This window comes from Terrapene carolina, unplaced genomic scaffold (genome assembly GCF_002925995.2).
Source record: "Terrapene carolina triunguis isolate 2854851 unplaced genomic scaffold, T_m_triunguis-2.0 Scaffold21, whole genome shotgun sequence".
Taxonomy (NCBI): Eukaryota; Metazoa; Chordata; order Testudines; family Emydidae; genus Terrapene; species Terrapene triunguis.
The window spans coordinates 34,703,456-34,716,641 of NW_020664372.1; the positions used below are offsets into that span (position 1 = coordinate 34,703,456).

Consider the following 13,186-nt stretch of genomic DNA (forward strand, 5'->3'; position numbering starts at 1 on the left):
AACAGCTGCTGCAAAGTGGTTGTTATGGAAGTACTTTTCAATTTCAACAACATTAGCCTTTATTTCTGGAACACTGAAGTCTTTGGCTAGGAGGTGCATCAAATGAGCACTGCAACTGTATGTTATTAGCTTGGGACTCTTCTAAATAATTTATTCTCATCTTGGATACATTTGCAGCATTGTCTGTGACCAAGCTGCGTACTAGACATTTGAATTTTTTCCCCACAGTTTGTTATAGCTTTTACTGATACTTCTTGTAAGTATTCTGCTTTGTGTGCATTTCCTGATGTACCAATTGTTTCTCTAAGGAAGACATTCCTTTCTTCTGCTGTCATACAAGCACATACAATAGGATCATTGTGGATATTGCTCCACCCATCAAGACTCAGGTTAACAATTTTACCCTCTAGACCTTTTGCACACTGCTCAATTTCTCTTTCATACACTTTATCCAGCAATTTGTTTGCGATATCTGCTCTGTTGCGTGGACTGTATCCTGGTCTTAATGACTGAACCATGTTAATGAAGTGTGGGTTCCCAATCATACAGAAAGGAGAGTTTGTTGCATGAAAAAACGGGGCAATTTTTTCATCAGTGGCCTCTTTGTGATAAGAAACAGCAGATTACAAACTTATCTGTGGTGGTTTCCAGATGATGGAGATTTTTTTTCTTTTTGCTACAGGTGATATACTGTGGCTATGTGACATACATGATATGACTGAAACACTATCCTTGGCAGATAACTCTGAAACTATAGAAAATGATGGTGATCTTGAAGGTGGATAGTCTTCAGAATCCTGTATGTTGAGGATGGATTCTCCTAAACAAAATAAGTCAATGCAGTTATTTAATTATTATTACCATACTGCTCCTTTAGTATTACTCGTTGCATTCACTGACACTCAGTACTACTTTAAAGGTGAAATTGTAAAAGGAAGATCTGCTATCACAACTGCATCTAAAATGATAGTACCATAGAGTAACAACTATACTTTTATCTCAAACATGAGAATTCAAGAATGGTCCAGAAGAAAGATAGGCAGTCCTTAAGAAAGAAGTATGAAATAAAAATGTTTACCAACCTGAAGGTCCTGCATGTTCAGACATGTTCCTTTCATCATCAACGCAGCTTCCTCCTGAGAAGGAACACTTCTCATGATGTTGTTTCATTCGGGCAACCAGGCCTTGCATTTCTTTGTTGCACTGTTTGTATTTTTCATGCATGCCTGTCTTACCCACAGGTAGAGGAACTTCATTAAAATATTCCCAAACTGGGTCTCTTTTTACGCCTGCTGCCAATACAGGTTTTCCCTTCTAGTGAGAGAATGGTATGGTAGATCTCAAATCAATGAAAGCTACACTCAGAAAGACCTCAAGACTTCTGAAATATGCTGCTCAAACAGTTTCACTTTTGTTTCTGTTGCCTGTCCCTCCCTTCTCGCATTTATCTCCAGACTTTTTCTCCTTGTCCAGATCTATTGTGCCCCCAACGATCTTCTATTAAGTGAACTTTTTGAAACTTTGCACTTTTAGAGAGAGGTAAGGGATTGACTCTGTGTACACAAATTTGCAGAGGGGCAAGAAGGTTGAGGTAGGTTAGTTAGCTAGTTAGATAGATAACTAAACATTTTTGCTGTTAACAAGCATGTTATCTCTAGAGACACAAATCCACAGTTTGAGAACTGCAAAACTAAGCATCTCTGATGGTATCTTCTAGACTGACCACTGAGTCTTATTCGGTGGATAGAAAGTTTAACCTAAATAATCTATACAGAAGCCTCTGGAACCCCATAAGATTGGGTTCCCTAGTCCATAAACTATTGGAACTCATTTACAAAATTTTCTTACACATTCCATGAATATATTGTCTCATACTATAGAATTAGAATTTATAATCCCTATTCCATGATAAGACATTATAGCTCAAAGATGTATCTTAATGACAACTATCTTTAGATAGGTTTTTTCCTCAAGAAGCATTTTATCAAAACAATCCAATTTAAATAAAAAAAATTCATTTTTTTTTAAATGATTTTTATCCACCCTGTTGCTGGTACAGGCTGGGTGGGAGAAGAGATGATACAGTATTTTGTGTGCTGTTACCAAGCCACCCTACTGGTCTTCTCAGTCCACTATTTGGACTTATGAACGGTGACTTCAGGCCTTTTTGGTCAGAGCATGGTGTGCATCCAGCTTGCATCTTTCCCTTCCTAATACAAACTTTCTGCCATCAGGGGCTAGTAGCCTCAATTCTGCTGTAACAATGAGGAGTTAGTAGCAACCTGTGACTCAATCTAAAGTCCACGTCCTGGCCAGATGAGGTAGACACACCATCCCCTACAAGGGCAGTTGATGGTGTCAGGGCATTCCAAGATCTCATGTCGCAGCTCAAAGACACTGGATGTTGAAAGCACAGTGGTCCAGGAAAAGTCCAAAAGTTCTACGGCATACTGAGCTCTACAACCCCTGACAGGAGCACCCTCCCTATCAACAATGGTATCTGGAGCTGGCAAAGGGACTTTGGTAGACACTGCAACTCTTTTTTTCTACTGGTTGGATGTGGGAGGAAGAGTTATGAAGTTCCTCCAAAGACACTATCTTCCTGTTGAAGATACAAGCTACAGGACATAAGAGGGCCAGATGGAGGTGAGAACTGTTATAGATGGCCATGGCTGCGTCCAACATGGCCATGACATCAGTTAGTCATCTCTGTCAAGATGAGACTGGCCTCGTAGCTGCCAGCATCTGGCATACTGAATTACTGTAGAGGACCTAGCCTTTGAAGGGATGGAGGTTTTTAGCAGCAGAAAGGATGAAGCACTCCATTCAGCTGAAGACTCAAAGGTTCGCTGCGAAGAAGGCTCTGCAGGTTTTTTCTCTTCCCTAGCTGTCTGGGAGCTGCTGCTGTGTTCTATCACCACAGTGCCCTCTGTTGGGGGGGGGGGGGAGGTGGAACTGCAGCAACTTTTCAGCAGAAGCTTTTTTTCTGTGTGAAAAACTAAAAATATGCACGGCTCATTAATTATTCATGCAGTGGTGCAGAATTCCCCCAGGAGTAAATAGGATTATAAGGGATAGTCAGTGTTGATTTTGTCAAGAACAAATCACCCCAAACCAACTTGATTTCCTTCTTTGATAGAATTATTGATCTAGTGGAGGAGGGGAAGCAGTAGAAGTGATATACCTTGATTTTAGTAAAGCTCTTGATATAGATCTCCCTGACAGTCTTATAAGCTAACTAGCGAAATGTGGTCTAGATGAAATTACTGTAAGGTGGATGCACAACTGGTTGAAAGACCATAGTCAAAAAGTAGTTACCAATGGTTTGTGTCAAATTGGCAAGGCATGTCTAATGCGGTCCTCTAGGGGATTAGTCCTGGGTCAGAAACTATTCAATAAGGCTAAGTTTACATCATGGAATCTGTGACTTCCATGACATTTTCCACTTCCACCCCAGGGTGGCGGGGCTGGAGCTGTCAACCGGCAGGGGCCCTGGACTTCCCAGCTGCCACAGGAGGTGGGGTCCCCGGCAGCTCGCTCCCAGCTGCTGCGTGCACCAGGGGACCCTGGAACTCCTAGTCATTGCAGTGACTGGAGTGCTGAGCCCCCACAGGGGGTGCTCCCAGCAAATCCTCGCTGCCGCAGGTGCCAAGTGGGCCCCCCCAGCTCCTAGATGTCATGGGTGCCGCCTCCCCCCTGCAGCTCCCTGGCGCTGCTCTTCTCCCCCGCCCTCAGCTCCCAGTTGCCATTCTTCAAAAGTAGCCATTCTTCAACAACAACAAAAAAACTTCAAAAACAGACTTCAAAGAGAAACTGCAGAGCTACAATTCATTTGCAAACTTAACACCATCAATTTGGGCTTGAATAGGGACTGGGAGTGGCTGGCTCACTACAAAAGCAATTTCCCCTTTCTTGGTATTGACACCTCCTCATCAATTATTGGGAGTGGACCACATCCCCCTTGACTGAATTGGCCTTCTACATTGGTTCTCCACTTGTAAGGTAATTCCCTTCTCTTCATGTGCCAATATATATTTATGCCTGTATCTGTAGTTTTCACTCCATGCATCTGAAGAAGTGGGGTTTTTTACCCATGAAAGCTTATGCCCAAATAAATCTGTTAGTCTTTAAGGTGCCAGCAGACTCCTCGTTGTTTTTGTCCTTTTCTACCAACTGTTGTCAGGTGAGGCCTGGCTACTAACCTGTTTAGCAGTTAATAAGTTCAGGAAATTGAGTTTTATTGATCATTAAGAGGAAGCACATATATGTATACTTATGACATTTATTCTTAACTCAAGGCTTATTATAATTTTACTGACTGTCAATTTTATAAGCATATTCTGGATAATGATGTAGAAATCTGTTGTTTTTCTGTCTCCCTGCTTTGTTTTTTTGTGGGATGGTCTTAGTGATTTTTTTTTCTGTGGAATATGTCACCGGTATAGTTGTTAGTATGCTATTGAAGTATTTTAAACAGACATTTTCCACAAAATTTTATTTACTACATACTTTACTTTACTTAGCCATTTTGTGGTGGAGATACAATAGTTATTTAGTTGCAGTTTTTAATTTGGAAACCTGGGTTGGGGAAGTCTTAACAAATTACATAAGACCTTTTAAAATTAATAGTAAAGAACTTACAGCTTTCTACATATATTGTAAATGTAAATTTTTTATTTTCTTTACTAGGCTGGACTAATTGAAGCCAATGGAGAGCTTAAGGTTTTTATAGACCAAAACCTTAGTCCTGGAAAAGGTAAGAAAATACTTTGTCAGAAAGATACTTTCAGGTTTGGCCTTGGATATACTTATATGTGTTACGGGCAATAGAAAACCTTGACAACTGCTTCTTTAGCACAGTTTTTTATAAAGCTTTTCTTATAGCTCATTTTTATACTCTAGTTAACCAGTTCTGCAGATTTACTATGGCTACAATTGTGTGAAGTTCATTGGTGGTTCAGCTGGCATTCCATAGGTGGCCAGTCATTAGTGTAGCTGCACTGGTACAGACACCTAACATAGGCAAAGGTGCTGTAAGCCATGATTTGCACCACTTCATTTTATCAGTTGGAGAAAATGGATTAGTGCAAATCGCTGTTTAAATTGTCTTTGCCTGTCTAGGCTAAGCGCTTGCCACTCAGTATGGCTACAGTAGTGGTTGGCTGTCAATATCTACCCAGGGGATTTGTCCAAGTTACAGCCAAGGCCTGAGATAGTGTTCTTAATATAAATCTTCCTGACTAGGTAATTGTTAGGTAATAGCTGCATTGTCTAAGTCTTCACTACTGCAGTGATCTAAACAGAATTCTACAGCCTATAGAGTACAAAAATGTTTCTATGTGACACATGATCTCAGATACTAAACTCCAAAACTGATGCAATGTTATGTGCTGAATGCTTCAACTAGCAAAGGCAAGAGAAACACACAGCTTATAACTTATCAGGAAATTTGATTCCCTTATTTTTCCACCTGATTCTCTGAGGTAGATTCTCTCTGTAACCCTTCCATTTGTACTCTACTTGTCAGCAGGAGTATAAAGCTAGACTGGTGAGTGTAGGTGTTGAGCATTAATTGTAATATATGGATTCATAGTTTTTTTTCCCTATTTTTATACCCTGGAAAACAAAACAAGGGCTTGTCTTTGATTTAATTATTTATTTTTAAAAATATCCCTATATACTCCTATCGTGTCGGGCTGGTCCTAGTGGCTTTTCTTAGTAGATGTGATATTTCCAACAGAGTGTACTCTAGGCTGTTGACATGAAGCAAAAAGAGTCAGCAGTCTGTGTATCTAGGTAGGTGAGACTTTCTTCTGCCATGACCCTCCATCCCCAAAATTGAAGTGAGTAATACACTGAATGCTTCATTTACTTTTCAGTTCACTTAGCACATAACGCCCAGAGTTGGTATATTTTTCTTGATATTTGTGAATCATTTTTAAAAAGTAGAATAAGGAGAAGTTTATTTTGAGTTTCAGGGCAACTGAAAAGTGACTGGAAAGTAAGTAGGGCTTCATTTCAGTGCCTTAAATGTAATTCAGTATAAAATTATCTCTGTTTAAGTAGTTTTAAATAAAGTTTGTGCTAGCCCTGCAGACTCTGCCTGCTGTCTGAAAATCAAGCTTTGTTCTTTCTGGCTTGTGTGTCACCACCAATAAGATTCGGCAGTCCAAATTGTGCCCTCAGTTATCCTATGCATTATCCTCAATGGAGTTACAGATGTAATTGAAGGTGAAACTTTCCCTGTTATTGGAACTTGTTTAATAGCTCTTTTTATAGAGGAGTTAGAATAGAATCAAGCAAACTTGATCATTGTTATATACACTCTACAGCAGGGGTAGGCAACTTTTCAGAAGTGATGTGCCGAGTCTTCATTTATTCACTCTAATTTAAGGTTTTGCATGCCAGTAATACATTTTAACGTTTTTAGAAGGTCACTTTCTATAAGTCTGTATTATATAACTAAACTATTGTTATATGTAAAGTAAATTAAGGTTTTTAAAATGTTTAAGACGCTTCATTTAAAATTAAATTAAAATGCAGAGCCCCCTGGACTGGTGGCCAGGACACGGGCAGTGTGAGTGCCACTGAAAATCAGCTCGCGTGCCGCCTTTGGCACACGTGCCATAGGTTGCCTACCCCTGCTCTACAGTGTTAACAGGAGTTTAAAGAAGTAAATATTTTTGTCACTAAAATATCCAGGTACATCTTAAGATCTGCTGACAAAGGAGGTGTCAATTTTACATGGCTGCGTTTTTGACAATACACCTCTACCTCGATATAATGCTGTCCTCAGGAGCCAAAAATCTTACCGGGTTATAGGTGAAACCGCATTATAGCGAACTTGCTTTGATCCACCGGAGTGCGCAGCCCCCCACCCCCGGAGCACTGCTTTACCGTGTTGTATCCGAATTCGTGCTATATCGGGTCGCGTTATATCGTGGTAGAGGTGTATCTGTACCTTACGGTTTGGTAGGTATTTTTTAAAACAGGCATTTCAAATCAAACTGTATATGATGTACTGAAGAAGAGTTTGTTTTCATTGACTATCTAATCTATAAATTGCGTATCCTACTAAAGCTGATGGAAAGACTTCCATGGATTTCAGTGAGCAGGAATCAGTCCTCAGTGTTGGATTAAAAACATTGAGAGATGCCTATTGGGCTGTAATATCTCTATCCTTGTTTGTGTTTGTTATGTGTTGCTACTTTTGAGTGTTATCAGATTTTCCTCCATTCTGGTTCCATGAGGAATGTGATGGTGAAAAGGTGTACCCAGAGTCTGCTGTTGAAAGCTTTACCTCCTGATCCCTCAAATTTGATAAATTTTAGCATGCAAAATTTATTGTAGCTACCATGAAGTTCTTGAAGGATGTCTTTGAGAAAACATGAACCTATGACAGTGAGCCTTTGGGCATGGGCTCTGTGTTGTATAAGCTGTGGACACTACCCAGGCTGGGAAAAGTCCTGTTGTTCAGAAGTCCAGGACAAGTAGGAATGCTACCTCCTCATGAAAAAGTGTCCAGTTTCCTCCGTTCTAAGGTGCAGCAACATAGATCTGCCAGTCAGATGGGGAGAGTAGCTGGAGGGTTCAGGGGGCTGAGATGGTTTAATGGTAAGGAAGAGAGAAGATAGAGTAGAGCAATAGAACCTTCTAAACTATAGACCACGGTTAGATAGTTCAAAGGCAGTTGTCTTTGCCAGAACACAAGTGATAGTTTCAGTTGCCAACCAAGGCTGAGTGGGTAAAATTGGCTACAGTTTGATTGTCTGCTGTGAAACAGTTTGATTTGATTTTGGGCTTTCTCTAGTATTTTGTTACAGCTGACTTTTTAAAAAAAAAAATTGAAAAATGACTGGAATACATCAAACTATCATTGGAATTTTGATGGCTGATCCAGTGACAAGTCTGTAGCTGAACAAGAATTGGTACACATCAAATTCTGCTACAGCTGATCATATTGCACAGAAAACTGCTTTAGGAGTCGCAGGTAACAAGATTGAATAACTCTAGTCAAAACTAGTTGCTCTGAATTCAGATTGTGTATATGATCAGCGGTGAATATGAACTGTTTAAGTGGTATGAAGGCCAGCTTTAAACAAGAAACTATTCATGTTTGTGCACTGCATCAACGATAAATTTGAAACTGGATATTCAGGATCTCAAGAGATTATCTAAACAGTTGAAATGTATTTTGAAAGATCTTTTCAGATCTTATTATTTAAGTCCCAGAAGACCTCTTCAGTTGGTGTTGCCTTTGATGCAACAGTGAGCTATTTTGGAATATCTTCAGTATAAACTGAGTTACTAGTCAGGCCAAAGCATAGAAAAAATGATCAAAAATTATATTTTGCCTGTCACCAGTTTGAATCGTATTGCAAAAAACTGAATGAGGGAGTGATGTAGTTCAAGTTATAAGCATTCTTAAGGATAATTTATAAATAAGTCTATCATGGAAATACAATTGTAATCACCATTGCATCTGAAAACTCTGAGCCTCTCCTTGAGACACACAAAATCTCTAGTTTGAGGCTTTGCAAAGGCTAGAAAATGCTTGATGGAGCTTGCAGCAGTGGAAGGCAATATTGCTGTTTATGTCCAAAAAAGTTCTCCTTAGGGCTGACAGATTTGAAGATCTGGATCTTCAGAGGCACAGTTGTCAAAATATAAGATCTATATGTTTGGCATTTATGTGTTCAATAGCAGATTCATCATGTTACAACAAGCAATATTCAGTACTTTGGCTCCATAAAATGGCTTATTCTTTGAAGGCCTCTGTGCATTCACACTCATGGGATATGGTGCCTCTGGTGTTGTGCTGTGCAGCTGTATAGAAAAGCAGTGTCTGCTGAGTGCAAAGGGCAGGAGCACTCTTGTGCTAGGATGATGTCATCAGCTCCATCTGTATATGGGAGTGCACCCCCCCCCACACACACACACACACCTCAGTTCCTTCTTTGCTGCCACGAGAGCTAATGGAAATACCTTTCCTGTTCATGAGACTAGTTAGGAACTATTCAAAGAAAACAAGCTGTTGTTAGTGTTAGGTTACTTGGGACAATTAGCCTTGGGTTATCCCCAAAATCATGGCAGGTCCTGAACCCCATAGAGGGTTCAAAAGAGATGCAACCCACTCAGCTATCTTCTCTGAGACAGAGACGTGTTTGGTGTCTTCTGTGCCTGGGAGAATTGCACATAGTATCTCAGTGCACAATTTTGCCATGCTTTTATTCCTTGACTGAGGAATGAGGGGCATCTCAGGGTACAAGTTCATTTTACTTTGGTAAGCTTCCAGTTGGACCATCCTGCTACTCCTGTGGGAGGTTTGAGTTCTGGTTCTTTGCCAAGGTCTTCTGTAAAGACACTTGAGACACATCAAGCTGCTCCTGACTTGTCTCCCTCGTTGTCGAGCCCGAGGTCCAGCTCCCCAAGGCCAATGCCTACAGTGGCCAAGCTTCCTATCCCGTACTGTCTGGAGCTGCAGACTTCACCTGGGCAGTCTGCACTGGCACTAAAGCCTATATCTGCATTGAAGACTCCTTTAGTGCCATTAGTCAACTCTGTGACCAAAAAACAGTTTTCCGGATCTCTGTGTAATCCTGCTCTGAGGAAAATGAAAAGAAAGTATTCAAACTCAGAGTCTGAGGAGGAGGCAGCATTGTTTTCCTTCTCTGCCACCGGCATGTTTCCTTTAGGGACTCTTCCCAGAAGAGGGCTGGACAGTGCAGAACACATGTTTTGGGAAAATTCGGAACTGGGAGTGTGTTGGGGTCACCCTGCAAGTAGTAACCAAAGCTGGTGGAAGCCAAGGTGTGACTGGAGTGTTGCTGACAGGCTGCTGGGATCAGAGCTACTGGACCAGGACTACAGCTATACAGACACTCAGGGTGTGACTTGCATGCTGGTGGAACATTTGTGTAGCCCAGGTGAGGAGCTACAACAGCAAAGCATAGCGAGGTAACCAAGGTTGCGGGGCAGGCGGTGACACAACCCCTCACTGATCTAGATTGCACCCTGGAATGTGACAATCCACTTTCCTCTTTGAGGAATTTCCATTGAAGCTGTTGTCTGTGTCTCAGCTGCTTGACTCTGTAACATCCTGGAGGAACACTGAATCCCTTCAGTACCAGTGTTACCAGTGCTTTGGGTTCAGAAAACCCAGAGTAACTTAATTGTTTCTCTCCAGACGGTGTCAGGAATAAATCAATGGGAACACAGCTCTTCTGTCTTAGATGCAAGCCAGAGTTCTTTTACCTAGAACTACTTTTTTATTAGGTCTCAAGCACACACATGTATATGCTATAGAAATAGGTTCAGAGCATCCCAAACTTTATAGGTGATGCTTTCAAGTGATCTCCAGCCGGGCTTCCAGGGGGCCCTCCTTTCATCCAGCTGATGGGGAGTTTAGGTGTTGGCTCCTTGCCCTAATAAAAGCTCCCTCAGACTGCTCCAAAGTCTTTTGCTTAACCTTTTATTGCTAACTTAAACAAAGCACATAACTCCTAGTGTGTCAATATAATAACCCCTCGTAGATCACCAATTCTCCTAGTTTCAGCACATTACTTATTATCTCTTATCAAAGCATTTCTAGTCATAACAATAAAACTTGTATGTTGGGGCACTTAAAACCAAGGTCAGCTGTCCAAACATTCCTTCCACTCTCATGGTACATTAACTCTGTTCCATCCTCCTAGTCTGATTAGCAAAACTGCAATCATGCAGCTATTTGGGCTTGCCTCTCAGAGCCCTAATGATGATTCCTGGCTACGTGTTATTTGGTTTTATGCTAGTAGTGGCTGGACACACAAAATTACTGACTGCAGTAATGTCAAGTTTAATTTTCCCATAACACCAGCTGTGCATGTTCTGCCAGCCTGCTGCAGAGAGCTCAGTTTCTTTCCATTGGCATGGAAAGACATGCAGAGCCCTCTTCAGTTACTCGCGTGGTCCTACATAGAGAAGTCCATGACGAATCTCTTAAATGCCACCAAACCCAGTACGACACCAGTGTTAACATCAGCATTGATACCCCTCCTGCCACCAGAGATGCTAGCATGGAGAATTTGCCTGGTGCCAATCCTACCCCAGGTGCCATTTTCTTTGAGAGTGCATGTGTGCGCTTTATGCCCAGCACTGTCAGTGGAGTCATTAATACCAGTACCAGAGGCTCTGCCTCTGCAGGAAGAGAGGCCAGGTATATGTTGATCGGATGGAAACTCCCTCCACTGATTGTGGAGACCAATGCTACCTTACCTGAGCACCAGATGGAGGTTTCCTTTCTGTTTTCTGGATGAACAAAAACAATTCCGAGAGTTGACTGGGAAGATGGTGAATACTATCCAACTACAAACTGACCTTTCAGAAACTGATTCATCTGACCTAGAATCATAGGAATTTTGGGGTGGAAGGGACCTTGAGTCCAGTCCCCTGCACTGAGGCAGGACCAAGTTAACCTAGACCAGGGATCGGCAACCTTTGGCACGTGGCTCACCAGGGTAAGCACTCTGGTGGGCCTGGCTGGTTTGTTTACCTGCCACGTTGGCGGTTTCGGCCGATCGCGGCTCCCACTGGCTGCGGTTCGCTGCTCAAGGCCAATGAGGGCTGCGGGAAGCGGCAGCCAGCACATCCCTCATCCCACGCCGCTTCCTGCATTAGCCTGGAGCTGCGAACCGCGGCCAGTGGGAGCCGCGATCGGCAGAAACTGCCGACGGGGCAGGTAAACAAACCGGCCCGGCCAGCCAGGGTGCTTACCCTGGCGAGCCACGTGCCAAAGGTTGCCAATCCCTGACCTGAACCATGGCTGACAGTAGTTTATGTAACCTGTTCTTAAAAACCTCCAATGATGGAGATTCCATAGCCTCCCTATTCCAGAGTTTAGGAAAACATTCTAATTATAAAGGTAGTTAATCTCTAACTTAAATCTTCCTTGTTGCAGATTAAGCCCATTACTTCTTGCCCTACCTTCGGTGAACATGAACAATTGACCAGTCTTCTTTATAACAGCCCTTAACTTGTTTGAAAACTATCAGGTCTCCACTCAGTCTTCTTTTCTCAAGAAACATGTCCAGTTTTCTAACTTTTCCTTGTAGGTCTGGTTTTCTAAACCTTTTATCATTTTTGTTGCTCTCCTCTGGTCTTTCCAGTTTGTCCATATCTTTCTTAAAGTGTGGCACCCAGAACTGGACACAGTACTCCTGCTGAGGCCCACCAGTGCTGAGTAGATCGGAACAGTCACCTGCCTTATTTGACATATGACAGTCCTTTTAATAGCTCTCAGAATGATACTAGCCTTTTTTGCAACTGCATCATATTGTTCATTTGTGTTCAATTTATGATCCACTGTAACTCCCATATCATTTTCTGTGGTACTACCACCTAGCCAGTTATTCCCAATTTTGTAGTTGTGCATTTGATTTTTCTTTCCTATGTTAAGTACTTTGCACTTGTCTTTATTGAATTTCATCTTGGTGATTTCAGACCAAGACTCTAATTCGTCATGTCTGTTTGAATTCTAATCTTATCCTCCAAAGTGCAAGCAACCCCTCCCAGCTTGGTGTCATCTGCCAATTTTATAAACGTACTCTCCACTCCATTATCCAAGCCACTAATGAAAATATTGAGTGATACTGGACCTAGGACTGACCCCTTAGATACACCCTCACAGTTTGACAGTGAACAATTAATAGCTACTCTGAGTATGGTCTTTCAACCAGTTCTGCAGTCACCATTATAGTAATTTCATTTAAGCCATTTCCTTCTTTATTTCTCATTTCATAATGTCAAAGTCGCATTCCCCATCGTTTCAGGATTTTTTTTAACTAAATGAAGGGCATTTGTCTATTCCCTGCCTTCTCCCCAACTCTTAGCACTCTTGGATGTAGCTTCTGTGCCTGTTGGGGGTGGTTTAATTGTAGGTGGTCTCCTATTGGCATAGAGCACCTGGGTCTCTGCTGTCAACCGGCATCCCGAGGCTCCTGGGTTCCCCGGCGGCTGGTCCCATGTCCACCAGGATCCCCGGCTGCCGGGAGGCAACAGGGTGGCAGCCGGGCGGAGTTTAACCATTAACAGAAACCGATAAGCATGAAGCTTATCGGTTAACCGGTTAAACTCTTACATCCCTACTTGCTACCCCTCCCCCGTCCCCATCTTCACCTCTGCCTTGGAATTTTCTATTTCCAGACGCTAT

General features: G+C 42.1%; 1 protein-coding gene across 1 annotated transcript in view; it reads left to right on the forward strand.

Annotated features, from left to right (window-relative positions):
- The window catches only part of TFDP1 (transcription factor Dp-1), a 117,290-nt gene that overhangs the window by 16,837 nt on the left and 87,267 nt on the right, over positions 1 to 13,186 (forward strand). Inside the window, exon 3 of the mRNA XM_029913259.1 lies at positions 4,690 to 4,756. Within this exon, the coding sequence (XP_029769119.1) occupies positions 4,690 to 4,756 (67 nt within the window). The remainder of the gene's footprint in view (positions 1 to 4,689; positions 4,757 to 13,186) is intronic.